General features: G+C 54.4%; 2 protein-coding genes across 3 annotated transcripts in view; one reads left to right on the forward strand and one right to left on the reverse strand.

The window, feature by feature from the left end:
- Positions 1–5,560: 5,560 nt before the first annotated feature.
- LOC116576099 (translation initiation factor IF-2-like) lies at positions 5,561–7,540 on the reverse strand. Of its 2 annotated transcripts, XM_032317912.1 has the most exons (3): positions 7,137–7,540; positions 6,785–6,905; positions 5,561–6,650 (listed from the first exon to the last, which is right to left on the reverse strand). In XM_032317912.1, the coding sequence occupies exons 1-3, from the start codon at positions 7,521–7,523 to the stop codon at positions 6,547–6,549; spliced, it is 612 nt and encodes a 203-aa protein (XP_032173803.1). In that variant the 5' UTR covers positions 7,524–7,540; the 3' UTR covers positions 5,561–6,546. The 2 variants fall into 2 exon arrangements, with proteins under 2 accessions (XP_032173803.1, XP_032173802.1); XM_032317911.1 differs by having other exon boundaries at positions 6,785–7,540.
- RASSF5 (Ras association domain family member 5) overlaps positions 7,484–21,931 on the forward strand; it is a 65,096-nt gene continuing 50,648 nt past the window's right edge. Inside the window, exon 1 of the mRNA XM_032317906.1 lies at positions 7,484–7,954. Coding sequence (XP_032173797.1) covers positions 7,501–7,954 — 454 coding nt within the window. The 5' untranslated portion in view covers positions 7,484–7,500. The remainder of the gene's footprint in view (positions 7,955–21,931) is intronic.

A 21,931-nucleotide genomic window follows, 5' to 3' on the forward strand; every position in this document is an offset into this window, starting at 1 on the left:
CCGTGGGAAGTCGGTGTTGAGGAAAGGGAGAAGCCAGACCCAAAAGGTCCTTGTGGGCCACGATAAGGAGCTTGAGCTTTGTCTCAGGGAACCACAGGTGCAGGTTGATGTCAAGTCCAACTGGGATTTTAAAGACCGGACTCTTCAGTGGAGGGTGTGTTGAAACACTGCGTGTCGGTCTCCTGGGCTGTCAAAGGGTGGTGATGGCCGTCCAAGGGACCCGTAGGAATAGGTCAGGTATTTCCACACGGGGCCTGAAACACCATGGGAGTTGTCGGCACATTCTGCCTGCCCTGACCTCACATGGCTGTGAGGCCCCTGAGCAGGGGAGGGTCAAGAAACAGATTCTCTTGTCTCACTGGGCCGGGCCAGGCAGTGGCTCAGTTCTGTCACTCAGGTCTGGGAAGGACCCACATGGCATTCAGATTCACATGGAGCATCCTCTTAAAACAGGCTGGGCTGGTTAAAAATGGGCCTCCCTAGGAGGACATGGGGGCGCGTCCCAGCTCCCCACGCGAGAAGGGCAGGCCGCCTGGTACCTCCCTCCGTGCCCTGGCGCCGCAGGGCCCACGGTCTCTCAGGAGCTCCTCACTGTCCTCTTTAGAGGCTGTCCTGGTTCAAAACAGAGCTTCTGAGACCCACCCACAGGATTCCCGTCAGCCCAGGGTGTGGCCCAGGAACCCGCATTGTTGATGAGCTTCCCTATGATTCTCGCACAAGCTAATGCTGGCGAACCCTGAGGCAGAGTGTGCAAACCCCCTGCAGAGGACACGTGAACGGCCCCCAAAGGGCAGGAGGCAGTAGACGCCTGACTAGACGCCCCCCCCCACCCACTTCCATCCCCAGCTGACCGCTGAGGCCAAGGGAGCCAGACTAGGGGACAGCAGAGACCCCCACAAGGGCCCCACTGCTCTCCCACCGCACCCCACCATTTGCTGTCACGGGGCTGCCTCACTTCAGCGGGGGGCCTCCGAGGGTTTCCACAAGGAGCCCTTCGGGGTTCACTTCCGAGCTGCCTCAGGGATTTTGCCCAGGATGGCATTCCCGGCTTCTTTTTCCTTTTCCTTGCAGAGAACCTTTAGGCAAGTGGCGCCAAGGGCAGGGGGGCTGGGAGGGGGGTTGGGGAGGGGGACTCAACTGCTTGAAGGAGCTTCCAAGGGAAATAATTCGAGGCTACTTCCGATTTTTTCCCTTGGGGAGCTCCTTCAAGCAGTTGGGTCCTTTCCCTGCCCGTTTGCAGAGAGACATGGCGTGTGTGTGGTGGGTGGGAGACTCGGGATGGGACTGAGGACAGGAGAGGGGGCGGGAGGGAGCACGGAGAGGGAGCACGGAGAGGAATGGAGTGACAAAGAGATGGAAGAGGAGGAGGATGGGGGGGAGGGGACAGAAATGAGGGGAACCAGATAGAGACCCGGAAGGAATGGGGTGGGGCGTGTGCGGGCATGGGGGTACTGCGGTGAGAGCAGGGCTAGCCTGGAAGGCCACCCAGGCCACTGTGCTCGTACTGGTCTGTCCCAGTCCCGGTCCCGGTCCCTGGCTTCCCGCCACAGTGATGGGCCCTGAGCAGGCTTAGTGCTGGAATGTAAGTGGCTGTGGCTTGGAGCCTCCCCTCTGGCGGAGGGGGAAAAGCTGCTGACAAATCCGCCTGGAACAGCTGAGTTTTTCCACATGGAAAGAAGAAACGTATGCACCACCGGGCTTATCATAAGCCTGGCGGAGTGACTTGGGATGGAAAAATTCCGTAATTGAGAGGCGGACGGGGGAGGCACCACTGAATCCTGGCCAACACCCCCACCCCCCCACCCGGCATGGGGACACCTTTCCAGGAGCCCTCACATCCCTGCTGAATCCCCACCCTCGTTTGTCCTCTTGTCCTAAGTACTGTCAAGGACCTACGTAGCTGTTCCCCGTGGGAGCACGAGCACTCGGTGACCAAGAGAAAACCCAACACCTGAAGTGGGGATGGGGTCCTACCAACCTTCACCCGTGGCCCAGGAGGCCAGAAATCCATGCCAGTGACCATCAACTTGGGAGGATGCACGTGAGTCTTAGAGTTCCCGACACCACCACTGCCACCCAGCCCCAGCAGGTCACTGGGTGCCTTCCGTTCTCATTGGGCCAGGCAATTCCTGGTCTCCTCACCCTGCAGGGGCCATGGCCTAAAGGGTGTTGAGAGATGAGTTCGGAATCAGGTACCGGTGGGAGCTGACAGCTGAACTCATTTTATTCAACACTGAACAAGCACCTCTTAACTTTCCCTGGACTGTGTGATCAGAGAGGCCAGCAAGACCCAAGTGGGGAAGGCAAAATGTACAATGTAACTGTGACTCAAATCAGGATGATGTGAGGGTTAGAGACACAAGCGACTTGAAGGGACCCAGAAGAAAGAGTGAGGGGTTGGGTCTGGGCAACTCTGCCAAAACTCCATGGCATTTGGGTTGGACCTCAAAGGTTGAACAGGATTTCAACAGGGAAAGAAAAATGGGGAAGTATTTTGCTGATTCTTTAAACTCCATCTGCAAACTGAGATTGGAGATGTTTAAACACGGCCCTTTATACCATACCAGCTGGGTCGGGCAAGCCCAAAATCATGCGTTTGAGTCCAGACCATGACACCTTTTGGGGCCGGTCACATGACTTCTCTGAGCCTCAGTTTTCTTACCTGTAAAATGGGAATGTCAGCCATTTCACAGAGCTGCCTGGAGAGCAAGTCAATCAAGCCCAAAGTGCCAGCCCATGGTAAGCCCTGGATGCATATTTTTTGAGTAAATATGTATAACACATAGCATTTGATCAGAGACTTTTACAAACAATTTAATTCTCCAACAATATTTTATTATGGTCCCAGCTCACAGTCTAGCAACAGAAGGTGTTACTAATCCCCATTACTTGGACCCCGTGACTCCCCACTTCCGTGGGGGGCTGAGCGCTGGGTCCAACAGGCTGCCCAACGAGGGAAGGAAGTCGAGGGCCAAGCTTGAACCCTGCGCTCAACAAGGGTGAGAGCATTTCCCCTCAGATGTCTACATCAGGGCGCACGATCCCAGCTACCCCTCTGCTCCAGTTTTCAGAGTGGGGTCGGTGAGGCACTTTATTCAACTCCTAGAAAACACAGCCAGTACCCAGATTTCTTGGATCTCTGGAAGTGAAGACTGGGGATACATATTTGGAACAAACTCCTGTTCTTAAGGAACCGGAAAGTTCGGGGCTGTTGTTGCCTTAGCCTGTCCCGCCCTTGCTCAGGCAGATGCAGGGCTTCCTCCATTCGGGTCTGCTCCTCAGAGGGGTCTCTCCTGGCCCTCGAACCTAAGAGTTGTCCCTGCCTTTTTCTGTCCTCTTAACGTGCTTTACTTTTCACTCTAAAGTACTCAGGACCCGACATTACCAACATTATGTCTGCACGGTTATAATCTGGCTCTCCCACCAAATGGAAGCTTCAGGAACATGTCCATTTCGCTCCTGGACCTTTAGCACCGACAGCAGCGCTCGGTCACTTAGCTACTTGTTTAAGTGAAGAACTGCTCTGTGCCCCTGAAGCTTTGCCTTCGGTGCTGTTTGCCAGATACTTCAGCTCTTTCCCCATTCTGAGCACAGGACGGCATTGCGCTTCTTGCTCCCCTTGTGGGGCTGGCTCAATGCATAGGAGCCTCCGGGGTCTCTTGGCTTCCCTCCGGCCCCAAGGCTGGCAACGTGAGATGTGGTGGCCGCTACATCAGCACGGGGCCCTGAGTGGCTTTGGGGAAGAGCCTCCCTGCCAGCTGGCAGAGGACATGTCATAGGAGTGAGAAAGAAGTTTCTGGTTTAAAGGCAGTGAGGTTTGCAGGCTGTTTATTACCGCAGCATAACCTAACCTGTCCTGACTGGCCCGGCCAGCCCATGCAAACAGCTGGTCTTTCAGAATCACTGGGAGGTCCCCTACATGCTTTGGGGATTTCAGCGGCTTCAGATGCCTCAAAGCCAAACAAAACCAAAAACTTCCCCTTCAGAAAGTCAGGATGCATTCTGTTCTTCCCCTTTCCTTCCTACTGGGAAGCTCAGCGGTGGTGGTTGGGGGTGGGGGGGACAGCCCTGACACAGCTTGCCAGCCCCCTCCCCCCATGGAGGAACCAGCACGCTCTGGACCACATCTGAAGTGACCTCACACACTGACCACACACTCAAACGACTGTCATAATCCTTCCCCTTGGTCCAAAATAAAAACAGCACACCTACTCCTCGGGGAGTGAGTCACACACAGAAAAAAAGTCGATGGCTATGAGCCAAAAGGATCTGCGAACATGGGAAAATCTGCCAGTGGAGGTGTCTCGGCAGACATTGTGGTCTTTCCCTGGTGGCCTGCCTGACCGAAGAGCATCCAAACAATTCTGAAGCTCAAGCATCAACTCTCCACCACGCCAGGCATCGTCCTGACCCTCCAGTGAGACTGGAGTTTATTTAGTACTTCCTCTCTGGGGAAGGAGGACTGACTCGTGAGAGAGAGAGAGAGAGAGTGTGTGTGTGTGTGTGTGTGTGTGTGTGTTGTGGGACGGGCTGCTCCTTCAGGGAAGAAGGGGACTGGGCTGGGAAAGATGGGTATCAGAGGACTCAAGGAGCCTCCTGCTGGGGGTCAGGGGTGGCAACTACCTCTCCCGACTTCAATTTCTTGGCTCAGGCACATGAACCTTAAGATAAACTTGATAAACTTTTTGGGTTGGTTACATGAACTTACATTATCTCCCTCTTCATCTCCGTTCCCATCCCAGAAGCCAAGTGTAGGGCTTTGGCTGGGCACAATCTCCTCCACCATTCCTGGCTGAGAGCAGCCACCCCCATTCCTGCATATCAGAGCTATAGCAGGAAGGGAAAGTCAGTTTTTCTGTGCAGCTCAGGCAACTGGGTGGGGGTTTACATCTGGTTGTTCTAGATGGTCCTCAGTGTCCCAGGGCTCAAGGAGACACTCATTCCATAAGACCCTCTATCTGGGGGATCTGGGCTGGGCTGCCCAAACTCATGCTTGCGGGGGGCAAGGAGAGGAACAGAGGACAGAGATGGCAATTGTTGGTAATTATTTCACAAATGGCATTTCAGAACTGGCCTTTCAGTGATGTGCTCATTGCCAGGTCTTTTCTTCTTGCCAAGCTGTCACCCAGAGCTCAGGCTGGGTCCACACCCTGGACCCCACCCAGCTCCCCGCCTCCTGGGAGGCAGTGATCTCCTCCAATGAGCCTCAAGCCTGTGGTGATGGATGGATAACAGAGGGGTGGGTACAAGCAGATCTTTATATGCAAGGCAGGTTTCTGCAACAGCCCCGAGAAAGCGGTTTGCAGAAAAAAAGTGGAAGAGGTGGGAATAAGAGACCAAAAAGGCAAACTGTACTTTCCTGCATGAACATGCAGCAGAAGGCATTCAGGGATCGCAAACTCCTCTCCTAATGAGTTTTTCTCAAAGTGTCCACTGAAGCTCACCTGCCCCATGGGGGGAAAATGGTGAAGCCCACCTTATCACCACCTTAGATCTAGAGTAGTGGGCTCCTTGGGCACAAGGTAGCAGCAGCAACACCACTTGGAAATCTGTTAAAAATGCAACATCTCAAACCTCAGCCCTAAACTCCTACTGACTCAGAAACTCCGGCCGTGGAGCCAGTAATTTGGGATTTAACAAGCCCTCCAGCGGATTGCCCGCCAAAGTTGGAAACCACTGATGAGAGGGAAAGCAAGGTTCAGAGGGAGAAGCAGAAAGGTGGGGGAGGGGAGTAAAAGGGGTGGTTCATCGTGCACCCTCCCTCATCTCAGTTCCTTCTGCTCTGGAGCACTGTGAGGTTGGCTCTTTTCCCTTGTGCCCGGAAATCACCTCCTCAGGTGAGAAGCACCAGCCTCTGGTGAGACCTGGGGACCCAGCACATGTCCTCCACTACAAATGAGGACCACTCTCTGACTGCCGCCACCACGGAGGAAAAGCCATGGACCGAAGCGGTCTGGGAATTCCCTGACCACTTGATTCTTGAAATTTCAGGAATTACCTAAAAATTATCTCCAAGGTGAAAGAAAAAGCAAAAGTGGAGATTCCCCTGCCAGACACTAGGGGGAGTCCCATCCCTGGCCTGGGAAGAAGAGGATGCGTCTCAGGTCGAGAGGAATTTAGCTTATTTCCAAAGTTGGTGGCTGGCGACCTCTGTTAAATCAACCAAACTGAACCCCAAGTTGTAAAAGGATAGTCCGTGATCACCCGTGATCATTTGGGGCTTGTCTTCCCAGCCCCAAACTAATTTACAGGCAAAAAACCCCCCACAAAACCCCAAAAAACAACAACAACAAAAACCAAACAAAAACAAACAAACAAACAACTGTAGAGGCCGGAGAGGGCCCCGGATCAAGCACCTGGCCTGTTTAAAGACCCAGCAGTCCTGTTCTCCGCCCACGTGAGACGATCAGGACCTGCTGCGTAATTTGTGGGACCCAGTGTAAAGAAAAAATGCTGGAAATTATTGAAATGTTATTAATTTTTGAATAATAATTCAAAAATTATTAAGACTTTCAAGATGGTGAAATCAGAGCATTCAAATGGAAGCTATGAAGCCGGCTCTGGCTCTAGCAGAAGGAGTCCGTCACAACTGAGCTGTCCGTCCCTAAGGCAGCGTGGGGCTTTCGGGGCTGGCGTTTCCACAGTGGTTCCTGGAGCAGCCATGGGAAGAGGCAGGTTTGACTTGGGAAGGCAAGCTGTCCCAAGCCACGGGGCGAGGGAGCGCTCTCACGATCCAGGGCCCAGGATCATGTAAGCCCCGTTTTCCGGGAAAGGAATATCCTACCAGGCAGGGCCGCCCAGGGAGGGGAAATCCAGCAAGAGTGAAAGTCGCAGGCTGACAGCCTAGCCGGCCGCGGAGGCGGCTTCCCGCGGTCAGCCTCGGAAGCGTCCCCGGTCGCGCGTCCCTAGGAGTCACGCGACTCGGCGCTGCTGCGGGAGCCGGAGCGCCGGCCAGGCCTGCCCGACCCACGCGCGGCCGGCTGGCCTGGAGGCGGCGGCGAAGGGGCGCCAGGGCGCACACCCTCCTGTGGGCAGGAGAAGCGGGAGGGGGGCGCGCGGACACCTGGCCCGGGGACCTCTCCATAGACCCATCCCCAGCTAGTTCCCAAGCCCTTCCCTGCCGCCCGCTCCCTCACCTGGGCGTGTTGGGGTGCGGGGGTGCGGTGGAGGCGGGGACCTAGTGATGGAGGTGGTGGGAGAGCGAAGGAGGAAGGGCTGAAGGCTGACGGTCCCGACAGCAACTCCTCTTGAGCTGCCCCAGTCGTCGGGTCTGCTTCCCGCAGACACCCCGAAACCCGCGCTCGCCCGGGCTCCCCGCCGCTCGGCGGATCGGTAGTTCCCCCGGCGCCTTCCTGCAGCGCGCCGGTCTCCCCGCCCCCGCCCGCCTCGCCCCGCCCTGCAGCTGCGGTCCCTTTAAAGGCGCGCTCGTGCGGGGCCGCCCTTCTCTCGAGGCTGACTCGGGAGCCGCGCCACTGCTGCGAGCCGCCGCGCTCGGCCGGCATGACCATGGCGTCCCCGGCCATCGGGCAGCGTCCCTACCGGCTGCTCCTGGACCCGGAACCGCCGCGCTATCTGCAGAGCCTGAGCGGCCCCGAGCCGCCGCCGCCCCCCGGCCGCTCCTCGCGCCGCTGCGCCCCCGCGCCCCTCTCCACCGCGCCCGGGGCGCACGAGGGGCGCGGCGCCCGGAGGGCGGCCCGGGGGGACCCGGAGCCCCAACCGCGGGCCTCGCGACCCGCTCGCCCTCTCCGGCCTGGTCTGCAGCAGAGACTAAGGCGGCGGCCTGGGGCGCCCCGGCCCCGCGACGTGCGGAGCATCTTCGAGCAGCCGCAGGATCCCCGCGTCCCGGTGGAGCGAGGCGAGGGTCACAGCTTCGCCGACCTGGCGCTGCGGAGCGGCCGGGGCTGGTGCGACCTGTGCGGACGAGAGGTGCTGCGGCAGGCGCTGCGCTGCGCTAGTGAGTGTGAGGGGCAGGGCAGGGGAGGGGCGCGCGGGAGGCCCGCAGTCCGAGCCCGGGAGCTGCCACGGAGCTGGCGCGGGGGACTGGCATTGCCCTTCTCCACTTCAGCCAAGGGAGACAGGCCCGGGAGACTCTGCTCTTAGCCCCCTGGCGGGTATGCTTTAGTGACTACCTACCGCCCAGGTATGGTGGTGCTGTGTTTAACAAATACCCCTTTCCCTGACAGGTGCATACCTCGCCCCGACACGCACACGCGCGCGCGTGCGCGCGCGCGCACACACACACACACACACACACACACACACACACACAGGCTGGGGATGATGACCACCGTGGCAAGGTCATTCCGTTGTCTCACACGCACTCTCTTACTTTTGTTGAAGCTTCTTGACAGTGGGTCATGAGACTGGTATTGATATGGCCATTTGACCCCTGCTTATTAGCGTTAATGGGAATATGGCTTGTTTGTCGCCGGTGGTACAGGCCCTTGGCACATGCCCCCCTGTGGTACACCTCTCCTTTAGGGCACACTGATGGGACAAGAAAGAGTCCTGGTTAGCCTTTGAATGGAAATGGACTGTAAGGTTGACGTGAGCTTGAGGTCACCCTGGGCCTGTGCCCCGCCCCCGTTGCCTTTCACCTCTGACCCTCAAACCTTTGGACTCTGCTCTAAATATTTGGCAATGCCCTGTCTCCCCTCCTCCTCCTCTTCCCCCTCCATCTCCTCCTCCTCCTCCTCCTGGGTTACTGCACCAGTCCTCAGGCTTTAAAATTCCCCAACTTCCTGTCCAGTACTTTCCTCCCCAGAGCTCTCAGGCCTCTCCAGCCTCCTTCAGAGTCAGACTCTTCTCAAAGCTGGACTGTGGACCACTAGACACCCAGGGTGTAGACTTACTGAGCAAATTTGCAGTCTTTTTGGAGGTTGGGGTTATTTTCAAGTGTGTGTATTTCTTTAAGGGGTGCCTTCCCCCCACCCCCATATTTGTGGTTGCCATATTTGGTGGAGGATATCTATATCCATGTGTTTATGTGTTTATAGAGATAGTTTAAATATCAGAAGTACAAAGCACAGAGGAGGGCAGAGCCCCTAACAAGCGTCTCTGGAAAAGGTGTGTGGGTTGTATCTGTCAGCAAAGGCCCTTCCCCCTTGCCCAAAGGCCGGGGGCTCCCATCTGACTGCAGCAGCCACTTCCCTATCAGGAAAACCCTACCCCCCCCCCCCCCCCCCCCCCCCCGCCCCAGTTCACAGCAGAGGCTGGGCAGGGTGCCTCCTAGCTTCAGGGAAGGAAAGTTCACATTCTAAGCCAGTGTCAAGTGGAAGGGAAAGATTGGAGGGAAAGATTGCAGGGAAAGGAGGTGGTGCTCTTTCCACCACCAGAACTCACGGTTTAGGTGCTAAGACAAAAGGAAAGAGCAACCTTTAGAGAGACGTGTGTTGTGGGTGGAGGGCTGCTGTCACTCCATAAAGGCTCCTGACCTTATAGTAGAATCACATGAAACTTGCCGGTGGATGTCTTGGCAACGGTCGCTCTCTCAAGGGTCGAGTCTACTTTACCATGTCCACTGATTCTCTAAACACAGACAGAGGCGTTATTCTCACTGTCCTGGATTTGGTTGTGCTGGAACCCTGGCAAATCCAGTTCACTGGAATTCTAGTCTGTAGTAAGGCATTTGGGGACTCCATCAAGCAGGGATATCTGAATGCCAGAGAGGGAGCAGAGCTGGTGTTTGTCATTATTAATATTTAACTGCATGTGGACCCGTGGCTGGATGGGAACAGTTGAGACACGTTCTGAGGTGCAGATGAGCCTCGGGCAGGTGGAGACACAGCTGGCCAGAATCACTGAGCATCTTTCTTTAAGTTGAAAATCTAATTCCGTGGTGGGCTTGATGTGTTTTATCTTTGTTTCAAAAAGCAAGGTTCAGAAATATGACTTTAAAAAGACAGCAGCAGACAGCGATTAAGAGAACAGACTGAAACCAGAAGACCTGAGTTCAAATCCTTACTCTGCCACTTAATCTCTGTGTCATGCTGGGCCTCTCTGTGCTCTGCTTCCTTGTTATAAAAAAGTGGGGATAAAAATGTTACCTGCTTCACTGTGTTAATGTGAGAATTAAGTGAATTAATGTATGTAAAGTGTTTAACAGAGTGCCTGGCAAAAGGCGTTATCAACGTTAAATGCAATATGAATGTTAGTGTTACCCCCTCCCATCCAACAGCTGTCACAATTTGTCTGGGCTCGTGACACCTCTGAGGTCACTTTTCCAAGCAGTGAGTATAGTTCTCAAACCCTGCGTGGCTGAACTAAGAAGAGAAGTGAGTGCCGTGAGCATCCCAGAATGAGTGGGTTTGAATTGTCCTCCAGAAACACTTCTGCTTCCTGTGGCTGAGGAGTGTCCCTGCTGAATGCCAGTGGCTTCGAGAGCACTGGGACATTGGCGCCTTGTCTTTGTATCACTTGCCTCCAGCAGAGTGCCAGGCACAGAGCAGCGTCAGTAAGTAGCATTTGGTGAAGGTAGTGGCTTGTTTTTCCTCCTAAATCTCTCTGTTCTTGGAAACAAGCAGACACTCAATGGTACAGGAAGGACCTCTGTCTGGGCAGGAGGCTGACAATGGATGAGAGCTATGTTAGCAAGATGGACTTTTAATAAGGAAAATTTTAGAAAGCTGTCTTCCCACTGCCTGCCTGCCTCTGCAGTGAAAGACCTTCCAACCTAGCCTAACCCCTATGTCCAGGTCTGTAACTGACTCTGGGTAAGGCTGGATTCACCTGTCAGGAGGTTCAGAGTTAATGTTAATTGCCAGGATTAAAAAATCGTGTTTAGTAGATAGGGGAAGAACTCCAGTGGGGACTGGAGGAGAGAGAGAGATACTGAGAGACAGAGAGAGAGAGAGATTCTGTGGGGGCATGTGTGTTTTGGGGTGGGGGCAATCGCAGTGGTGAGGGCCCACTTCCAGCACTCCGGGGATGCAGGGCCAGCAGCAAACACCCTGCAGAGTTACCCGCTGCCCTTTGGCTTTGCGATCAGGAAACACCCGTTAGAGGTTTTGGACCCTTTCTTCTATAGAAGGCACAGAGTTGACCTTTTACCATTCATCTCGTTTTGTGGATACGCGAGCCATCCTGGACCAGAGAAAGTCTGGAAAATGGGGAAACTGAAGTCCAACTCCACGGGCAAGGAGGGATGCTTAGACACACCTTGCATGAGGCTAGTGAATGCTCACGGGCTTCTCCGGAGCCGTCGTCCCTCGTTCAGGACTCTGAGGTGTTATGGGATTGGAATTATAGGGTTGAAAGGGGAACCCTGGGGCTCCTTATCCTACCCCCTACTTGATAGATGTGTAATTATGATGTGAAGAGGAGGTGCTCTCCATGAACCTCAGGGACAGGGGACTTCCTGGGGTGAGACTGATGTCCCACAGGGCCCCCCTGGCCAACTCCCAGCTCTGCCTTGTCACTTCATTGATGGCTGGGCTCAGCCCACCTCTCTGTGAAGACTGGAACCGCCCATGCAACAGCCATGGGATCCTGGGGAGGCCCCTCCTGCCATGATTTCTTTGTGGAAGAGGTTACTGGACATTGACCCTGAGTTACCCTACAACAGACCCGAGAACTCTTGGGCACCTGGAAAGTATTTTATTTGTCTAGTATGCCCGGCAGCTTTGAAGTGTGTGACTTGAAGTCTTCTCACGGGCCGTGGTTTGGCTGGGGAGGTTAGGGAAAAGGACGCTGAGCTTTTAAAGAGAGTGGAACCCCGTCTCCAGTTCCCTCTTGCCCTGGGCTCTAATTGGGGTTTTTCTTCTAGAAAAAAGAGTCCTAGTGGAATGAGTGTGTGTGTGTGTGTGTGTATATGGGGACAGAGAACAGATCTGGAATGCTTTGAGGGAGGCCTCCTGAGGTCCCCAAGCTGTATCTTGTTTCCTGTCCTCCCTGCTTCCTGTCTTCTGGAGAGATGAAAGTGAAAGCATTAAATGTGGGCTTAATTGTCCCCCCCACTTCATCAGAGCATGAAATTTTCTGATTATGGAGGAAGGGGGCTTGAATCCCAGGTACAGTCAAAAATGATTAATGCCACTTGTCTGCCAGCCTCATTAGACTTGGTAATGAACGTGTGTGTTCGCCTGCTGATCCTGCGGAGTTGTTAGGGGGCAGTGAGTTGGCATCTGCCCTCAGCTGCGGCTTTGGTCTGGGATCCTCTCTCTCCCCTCCCAAGTTTATCAGTCACTCAGGCTGGGCCCAGCCCTGTGCAGATCGGCCCAGAGTGACAGGGAAAGGACCGCCCCCTGCCTGTCTCCCAGGGCTGGCTCGTGGGGGACAGGAAAGAGTGTGAGGACAGGGGCGGGAGGTGCAGGCTGCGCCCAGCCCGCCTCCGCGTACAGGAAGGATTCTTCACAGGCCAGTAGTGCCTTTTCCCTGAAGAGCCCAAAGGATTTCCATGCTTGCGTCTGCATTCATCCTTGGAATGGCTTCCTGAGGTCAGAGCGCAGGGATGCTGCTGCCCAGGGCAGTGCCCGTCCACCCGGCTGGGGGCAGGACGAGGTTAGAGCCTCTCAGGTGGGGCAAACCTGGCTGGCTTCGAAGGCCGTGGGGCTAGCTCAGGCTGTCGGGTCCTTTCCCTCCTTCAGGCCATGCCCAGCATTTATGAGTCAGCAATCATGCCCCTGGGGGCTCTTCTGTGGAGACCTCTCTGGCTCCCAGCCCGTTCCTCAGTTTCCCCATGGAAGGAGCGGCTAGCCATTCTTGCTCTGCCCAGGGTACTATGACGGCTGACGAGGAAGCTGTAAATACTCCTCTGGCCTTATCAGAGGCCCTTCCTGTTCGCATTCCTCAGATGACAAGGTGAATATTCTTGGGCAGGTGAATATTTGTGGGTGCGCAGAGCACGCGAATGGAATGTACCCCCCAGCCCCAGCCAAGCTTCCGTCGGCAGCCAGCCTTCCCTCTCACTCGGAGATCTGCTGTGCTGGGGGCTGGGGGCTGGGTGCTCTCTGCCCCCCAGACCACCCACCGGCTCGGCTGGGTCCCGGCTCTCTGCTGCCTGGGTCGGGGAGGGCGGGCGGCGCTGAGGCTGGGAAGGCCAGTCCTGACGGGGGAGATGGCTGGGCATTTAGTCATCTGTGGGTTTTTTTTCCAAGAGACTTTGGCAAGCTTCTCGCCACATGCTCGGGGCAGAATCTTGGGGTTGGGAGGGGAGCTGAGCCAGCTTTTCGACTTTGGGGAGAGAGCAAGGAGGCCAAGGTGGTGATGTCAGACAGGGCAGCGGGCTCTGTTTCCCGGGGGCTCTGGTTTAAGTGGAATCACATCCTCCTGGGGGACTCGCTGTGGGGGCCCCGTCCCGAGGTTAAGACTATCTTGACTCAGGCCTGGGGGCGGGGGTGATGTTTGGGTGCTCTCTGCAGCACCCCACACACGATGCAGAGGAGACCTGGGCCGAGCCCAGCGCACCCCGAGAACGCTCCATGGTGTGGTCATTGGCTAGAGTGGCTGACGAGTTCATGTGGGGCTTGTTGCCGCCTGCCTGTGGTTCTTGGCATAGAGAAAGTTCTTGAGAGACGCACCCACAGAACAAGCAGGGATGTTGGCTTCCTATTTTGCCCCCTTGGGACAGGAAGGAAGAAGAACAGCAGGGATCTGTCCCGGCAAGGAGCCAGGCGGCCTCCCTGTGGAGCCTCTCCTGACCTGACTGAGGGGTCTGGTGCCTGCTCGTTTCTGTACGACATCCCAGGTTTTCTTCAGGATTTTCCTACCCACCCACGCCGTCCGCTTTGACTTCATGGAGGGCATCAAGGAGAAAAGCTCGAGCTCACGTGGTACCGAGGGGTTTGTAGGAAGGTGGTGCTGGAGAGTCCGGTGTGTTCACTCCTGCCTGTCACTGGGAGGCAGGGAGCCGGGTCTGTCACTCAGCTGTGACCACAGCGGGGCTGGCTCATGTTTACTCTGCCGGAGAGGGCCTGCACCCCACCTTCGGCTCCCCCTCCCTGTTTCTTGAACAAACATTTCCAGGGCAGGGCAGGTCTTACCCAGATGTCTGCAGTGGCTGCTAGAGAATGAAACCTTGGCTTACATGGACCTTTAAGAAGTTGTCCCTAAAGGTCAGAGAGAAGCAGACTCCCTGCTGAGCAGGGACCCAGAGGCAGGACTTGATCTCTGGACCCTGGGATCATGACCTGAGTCGAAGGCAGAGACTAAACTGACTGAGCCACCCAGGTGCCCTGGGGTTCTTGTTTTTTTTTTTTTTTTTAAATCCTTTTGTATTTTGTCCCCCTTTTATTGACTTTTAAATCCTTTCATGTTTTGTTTCTACTGAATGCTGGTTCTGGAAAAGAATTATCCTCACGTTTGCTGTAGATACAAATTGGTGTCCCATGAGCCTCCTAGGATGGGAGTATTTACATGAAACAGAGTGAGTTGAGAATGACAAGAATTATGGGAGTGGAGGTGGCCTGGCCCCATCTGAAGCCTTTTCTTTCTTTCTTTCTTTCTTTTTTTTTTTTTTTTTGATTTTATTTATTTATTTGACAGAGAGAGAGAGAGAGAGAGACAGTGAGAGTGGGAACACAAGTAGGGGACAGTGGGAGAGGGAGAAGTAGGCTCCCCGCTGAGCAGGGAGCCCGATGTGGGGTTTGATCCCAGATGACTTGAGCCAAAGGCAGACGCTTAATGACTGAGCCACCCAGGGGCCCCTGAAGCCTTCTCTTGGCTTGCACAGTGGGCTGGAGCTGGTGGGATCATGGCCCTCTCACAGGGGAGAAAACGCAGCATTTAAGGAGGCGAAGGATTGCTCTAAGATGACCCAGATGGGAAGCAGCAAAACCAGCACCAGAACCCAACACAGCATCTTGCCTTATAAGCCAATGTCATTCGAACACACAAGTTCATTGAGTCCTCCTCCTTCGTCGGCCCCCCTTCCACCAACGAATGCTGAAATGTCCATAAAAAGAGGTACAGAACAAAAAAAGAGGGTGAGCCAATGGGTCGATGAGCCGCGTGCCAGCTAGACGGTCAGCCAGTGCCTGGATAATCGACAATTGGCTGCACTTAAGCTGTTTCCAGCGTGTGGTTTCTAAATAGATTTTCAGCATGCGTAAATCATGAGATCTTTGAACAAAAGGTGAAGTTTTTCTACGTCCCAAGTTAAAAGAAGAAAGAGTCTTTCTCTGGCCCTGCCTCACCCCCACTGGTGATCGGAGTATGTACAGTTGACGTGGAAATACAGGTAGGAGGTCTTTTCCTGTTCCATGCCTCCTCCTTGCCCTGACCTAGGGTCAGAGTTCATGACCAGGAACCACAGCAAAATCAGGTTGCATCTCAGAAGGGACAGCTAGGGTGAAGAACGGCTGGTTAGGGGCTTTAATATAAATCGAGGTTTGCCTCACGGACCTCTGGCCCTATCCCAGGTGGTGGTGTGGCCACATGGGGACCCGCGAATCTGGGGAACCCCCTGCCCCAACTCTTCTCCTATCTCTGACCTTCTCTGTTTCTCCAGGTCAGTCTTACGTGTGGGTGTCATTGCTTACTCGCCTGGCTGACTTGGAGGAAGCTGTTTTTTCCATTCAAAGCTGAATGGAGGCTGGAGGTTTTGTGGTTTCTGTTGAAACAATTGTGTCCTTTCTGCAAGGGAGGAAAGGATTTAAAGGAAAACAAAACCCCTCATAGATCCCTTACTATCCAAGGGAACAACAGATCCCAGCTGTAACTTGATTTGTGAGAGAAAGGGATGGAGAAACGGTTCATAAATGCATATTCGGGTGACAAATATTTTCAAGAGTGATCTGGAGATCCCCTTATGGGAATGGGGCATTTCAAGGTAAGAATGTATTGTAGCCCCCGCTTTTGAGATAGGGAAGGCTGTTTCTCCCAGTTGTGCTGGGCCTTGGCTGGACTCCCTCCCCAGCACGCACGTCATCTGGTCCGTGCTTAGACGCTGGGTTATGAGAGTTCACCGCATAAAGCCCCCAGCCCCAAGACAACGCTCCTCCTAGATCCTCCCTACAGTTTTCTATCTGTCCAGCTTTCACAGGGTCAGGAAGGAAGATTCTAGAGCCTCCTAAAGCTCATCCGCCCATGTCTGTCCGTTCTCTCCTGCTGGCTCCTCCGATGGCTTAACCTCTCAAAGGACAGCTCTGTGATGAGGAGAAAGGAGAAGTGAGATCAGTAAATCCTCGAGCCCAAAGGGGGACCTTCAGGAGGGGCTTTTCCCGCCTTCACTGTGACTCTTAGTAGAAGTCCTCTAGCATGCGTGTTGCCTTCCCTGAGAGTGGGAATGGGAACGCCACCCCATCCGGGGCTCACCCAGGCAGGAGTTCTAGAACCTCTGGGGACCTCCCAACCCTTGCTTGATGGCTCCAAGTATCGTTTTTTGACCAGCCTCTTCTCTGCAGAAGCTGCTGGGTAAACTAGAGGGCAGCCCTGGGCAGCCCAGTCTCCCTGAGGAAGAACGAGGGAGAAGGAACCAATGTCCAGCCTGAGGAAGGGTGCCATTTTAGGGCATTTCTGTCTTAAATGAAGGACTTGCAAAAAATGGGCTTTTATTGTCAAGCGTACAAACAAGTTTTTATTGTTCCTGCACCACGTACTGAGGCCCTCAGCCATGGTGGGTGATCTAACAGGGGGACCCTCTACCCGGATTTCCTAGGAGGAAGGCAGATGATGGGGGTCCAGTTTGGAGGAACAGAGTGTTGCTTGGGTTTTTCTGCCACTTCTCTAAGTGGGCCGGAGGACATGGCCTTTGGCTCAGATGCCGCTCCGTGTTCTCTGTGACCTGGGGACAAACAAAGGCACAGGGGAGTGGACCCTGGATGGCGGTTGCAGGAGGTCTAGCAGAGCTCACACCTGAACCCACAGGTGTTGACTTCTGGATCTAACACCTGGGGACTGGAGCATAGATGTGTAAATGCACCTTTATTTCTATGCACACCTGAGTCCTCTGCAGGCCAGGACAAGTGGCCCTCCCTTGTCTGAAACTGGCCTCATCTGGCAGTTGGCAGATGAGTTCTGGAATCTCTGGCTTTCCTTTTCTGGAATCCCCAGTGGCTTTCCTGGAAGGCTTTGCAGCCGGTCTGGTGCTGGTTGCCCAGCTCAGCCTGGGTGACAGGGCTTCTGGGAACTTCCCCGCTAAGGACTTGGTGGCTTCTGGGAGTCAGTGTTGAGGGATGCCCAGTGAGCATCATTCTGAGGCCAGAGAACATTTCTATCCTATTTATGAGAGACTCTGTTCTTCTCTTCTTTTCTCTTTCTTCCCCCTTTTCACTGCTTACCTCTCTCTGCTCACCGGCTCCTTCCCAGCCCAGATGGCTGAAAGCCGACACTCTTCCCCACCCCTGGGCTTAGCGTGGGAGAATGTGAATTAGCCCCCTCATTCCCCCAGGAGCCTATATAGCTGGTAAAGCATTATTAATCCGCCATCCCCAAAGAAATCCATTAATGAGCTCCTGGGTCGGGCTCACGGTGTGAGATAACCGGTCACTTCTGCTGTCTGCTGAAACTTTGGAGACATTGATTTTCAGGCTCACAGGCAGCACTGAGCAGTGAAGCTTGGGGCAGGCTCTTTCCTGCAGCCTGTTTGGTGGGGGCATTTTTATCTTATCAAGCTAAAAGCCCCAGGAATAGAAAGTTTTCCATTGGGGGAGGTGGTGGGAAGGGACCTCAGCTGCGCAGGAGAAAGGCGCTGTGCAGGCTGAGCCGGTACCCGGGCCCCACGTCCCAGGTGCCTGGGACTCCCTTTGGGAAGAGGAGCTGGGCTGGGCTGATTGGAGCAAAGCCCCAGTCACGGGAGCCCCCAGACTCTCCATTCATCACTCCATCCCCGCTGGCCCGGAGAGAAGCCGCGGATCCCCCACAGCGGGATGACCGAGGGCTGCTGGGATGACGAGGCGGCTCCTGCCTGCTTCCGAACAGTCCTGGCGAGGCTCCAGCGGCTCTTCCGCAGGCTCCCCAGGAGCCGTTCGGGATCACAGAGGCTCCAAGCCCTGCAGCGGTTCTGCCATGAGGCCCGGCTGGCTCGCGGTAGGTCCAAGTGCCCTAGCTAGGGGCCTTCGGGGGGTTCTTGGGGTCCGAGGCCTTGGCCAAGTGGCCTTCCCCATGGGGAAGGGAGTGCAGGAGCCAAATGGTGGCCTGGGATTTGCTGCTGAGCTCAGCAGCCCTCCAGGGGCCAAAGCTCAGGTGCTGACACCCTGCCAGCTTTAGGTGGAAGGGCAGGTCTAAAAGCACATGTGCAGAGGCCCAGGCTGCCTGTGGGTCTGAACGGCTTTTCGCTGGCTGAGAACGAGGGCTGAGCAGTCATCTTAATCTGGGCCCCTGAGCTGGAGAAAGACGGACACTTGGATGACACTGTTTTCCACTCTGCTCTGCTGGAGCTCTGAGGGGTGTGAGACCTTGTCACAGTGTGGAGTCAGCTTCCCAAGGACCCAGGCGCAGTGACATTTCCTAGGCAGGGCGTTTCTCACCTGGAAGCTTCTCTTTCTATAGTGCCCTTCTGACAAAGAGCTGAAGCACTTATGTTTGGTTGTTTACTTTCAATATCAGGTACTCCCTCCAGACCCCTGCGCAGGGGGAGTGGGAAGGGGGTTTGGTTATTTTACAGATGCAGCAGCTCAGAGAAGTAAGGCCCCTTGCTAGGGACCAGAGCAGCACAGCCAGGCCTGGAACCCCTTGCCTTGGGTTCTAGTCCCCTTACTGACCATCTACCACTTCTCGCTGATGGTTGGATCTTGGGAGCACGAAAGCTTCCTCGAGGTTTCCTGTCCCACTTGTCTCCACGCTGTTCTTGAACCCATTCAGGCATGGGTGGATGTCCAGTGGGTCACAACACTGACTTCTAGAAATGGAACGAAACCAAACAATCCTCTCTGGGCTGAGATTTCGGAAGCAGAGTTAAAAAAGATGACATGGTCTTGACTCTGGAAAATATGATTTTTTCTGATCTAGGTTTTACCTCTTAAGAAGTGGGAATTGTAATTCAACTAGACCTAATCCCCACTTGGAGACAAATACTCTTAGCCAGCCTGCATAATTTATCCTCCTCAATGGCCTAATACACACTGCGGCCCTCACTGAGAAGACAGCTGGATGCTGAGTTTCTCAATTTAAATGCTCACTCGTGCCTTTGTGTTCCTCCTCCCCCGCTGCAAGAATTATTCAACAGATCATTCCCTTGCTCCTTTGCTATTCAGCCCAAGGAGTTATAGATTTAAGAAAATCAATCAGACCTGGAGTGGCAGCATTAAGGTCTAGGCGAATGCTGCATTGCCTCGAAGACTCGCGGGCTCGTTTAGCTTGTGTTAGCATTTAGACTTAATGGATCGGAAGAGGGGAGACAGCGCGCTCAAAGATGATGGCAGCGGTAGACAGTGGACTGCAGATTTCTTGAAGAGCTCATCTTACTTGCGGGAATCTATCAGCAACCTATAGGAGGGCATGCAGGAACACCGGCTTCTTCGAGCCGAGCTGAGTGGAGTCCGGATCTTGGATTCTTGGCGGGAGGGCCTTCCTCATACAGAGGAACCTCTCTGAGCCTCGGTTACTCTCAGTGTAAACTGGGCAAAGAATCTCGATCTCAGGCTGCTGTCATTTAAGTTAAATGTGACATCGGATGTAAACCAGTTGACACGGTGCTTGTCACATAGCAGGTCCCTTCTTGGCAGCTGTTCTAATTTACTGACTTCTAGTAATGGCTTCTGGTAGGTCACCTGTGCGAGCCCCCTCTCCGCCCCCGCCCCGACCCCCGCTGCATCGGGTTGCCTGTTCTTCCATCATACCTGCGCAAGGGTGGGCTAGCCGCCGGTATCTTCGTGAAAGAGACAGGGTTTGAAGATTGCCCGGGGAACAAGTGGGGGAGGGGCACGAAACTCACACATCTTCTCTGGAAAAATTCCTATCATTGAGTTTGCCACACCGCTTAATGAACGAGGAAGGCTAGATGAGCCCACGGGGCATCATTCGAGCTGAGCAAGCATGTCGCCAAGGAGCAAGTCATGTATCATCTGAAGAGGCTGCTGGGGGTCACTGGGAAACAGTCTGGGTCTGTCCAGAAACCTCAGGTGGTCTTGGCTCTATAGGGACACAGCTGTAAAGTTGCCTTTGTGAGTCTCCTGCAGACGTCATCTATTTACTTTTCTTTTCAGGCAGAAAGTCTTTCACCCAGTTGGTTGGTGATTGGCACTTTGAGGGCAAGTGACATCAGCGCAGGTGTGGAAAAACCAGCTGGAGGCAGCAGCCTGGCTGTCCCCTAGAGGATGGCCTCTGGGTGCACCCGGGCTCCTGGGGCCTCCTGGCCCTGATGGGCATACCTGTGTGCATACACCTGTGTGCGCCCTCAGATCTGCACGTCTGTCTCAACTTCCCCTGCCGCCTTGCAGGCTGCAGACACCTGGGCAGAGCTTCTTGCAAACTCGTTTAGCTGTTCTTCTCCTTGGTGTCCGTGGGACACTGCCAAAAATATAACCGTAGGCACACGAGAGGCTAGACTGCCCTTTGCCCCTGCTCAGAGATGGTGTCTGCTTTAAAAGCACTAAGACGGGGCCCCTGGGTGGCTCTGTCGGTTAAGCGTCCAACACCTGGTTTCAGCTCAGGTCACGATCTCAGGGGTCGTGAGATCGAGCCCCATGTTGGGCTCTGGGCACTGAGCAGAGTCGGCCTGAGAGCCTCTCGCTCTTCTGCTGCCCCTTCCCCTGCTCATGCAAGCACACGGTCTCTCTAAAATAAACCTTTGAAAATAATAAGAACAATAAAACAGAAGCAAAGCAAAAAACAAACCAAAAATCCCTCCTTAAGCTCTTCGTTCTGTATCTGTCCCTTATTACTAGGGATCGTGTCCTTTCTTTATCAGCTACCCAGACTCCTGGTGTCTTTGCAGGGGCCCAGGGACGAGTGGAGAGGAACCTGAGCCCCTGGGGGTGGGGGACCCCACCTGCTTTGTCTCTCTTACACCCCGAGCATAGTGACACATGCCTGGGGTGGGGGGGCAGAGGCCCTTCCTGTGCAGGCCTGAAGCCGAGAGGGCATCTGGCAGCCCCACACTGGCCTCGGATACCGTGAGCTTGTTACTATTTGTACAACTCCCTTAAACCCAGCTGCCTACAGCGTTTTAAAGTATTTTTTTTTTCTTTTCTTAATGTGCTCTGGCAATAGTATTTATTTTTTTTCCATGGTGGTAATCAAAAGTGTGTGTGTGTGTGTGTGTGTGTGTGTGTGTGTAGTGTCATATATATATATATATATATATATATACCTAATTTTTTCTTTTGTCCACTTGTTCCTATTGTGGAAAGTCTTTGGGTATAAATGCTATCCTTTAGAACAGTGGCTCACCTTGAAGGCCCTCAAAAAATACATGTGGGATGAATGTATACCTGCATACACGGGAAACTGACTAATAACTAGGTTTCTGTAGAAAGACAGGGGCAGAACTGTATGAAAAGGGAATGTTCTCTCTGTGCCTCTCTGAGCACACATGTCCTGATGGAGACTGGGGGCACAAGCTCTAATTGCCCCTCTTGAAAAATGGTGCCGTATCTTTGCATGTCTGTCTGTCTGGCCATGTCCTAACTTGAACTTCTTTGGATGTGGAGTCAGCTGGTCCTGCCGACAAGCCCACAGACCCTTGCACACAAAGGATGAGATCTGTTTGGCTTTGCCATCCTGGGGCCCCACCTGAAATCATGAACTTTAACATTTCCCCCCAAATGTATTGCCTCTTTCTATTCTTGTCCAAGGGTGTGACGGCGGGGGCTTCTCAGAGATGCTCTGGGATACCACACTGAGGGCCTGCAGACTCGCCCGCTTCTCTTTCCTTCACCCACAGCCCCTCCCCACTACCGCTGTCACCCAGTAACCGCCGTGGAAGCCACCGTACCGCGGCGCAGCTTCTGCAGCAGGGGCGCCGCTCTCCCAGACGCTGGAAGCATGGTTGGGAAACAGAGTACATGTGGAAATATGCCAAAAAATGTCCGTCAACCAGAAGATTAATTAGAAT

The sequence above is a fragment of the Mustela erminea genome, chromosome 17, assembly GCF_009829155.1.
Source record: "Mustela erminea isolate mMusErm1 chromosome 17, mMusErm1.Pri, whole genome shotgun sequence".
Lineage (NCBI taxonomy): Eukaryota > Metazoa > Chordata > Mammalia > Carnivora > Mustelidae > Mustela > Mustela erminea.

Bases quoted from the DNA above. Each gene is read 5' to 3' on its own strand.
- LOC116576099 (XM_032317911.1), bottom strand. From the start codon at position 7,523: ATGGCCGGGGACGCCATGGTCATGCCGGCCGAGCGCGGCGGCTCGCAG.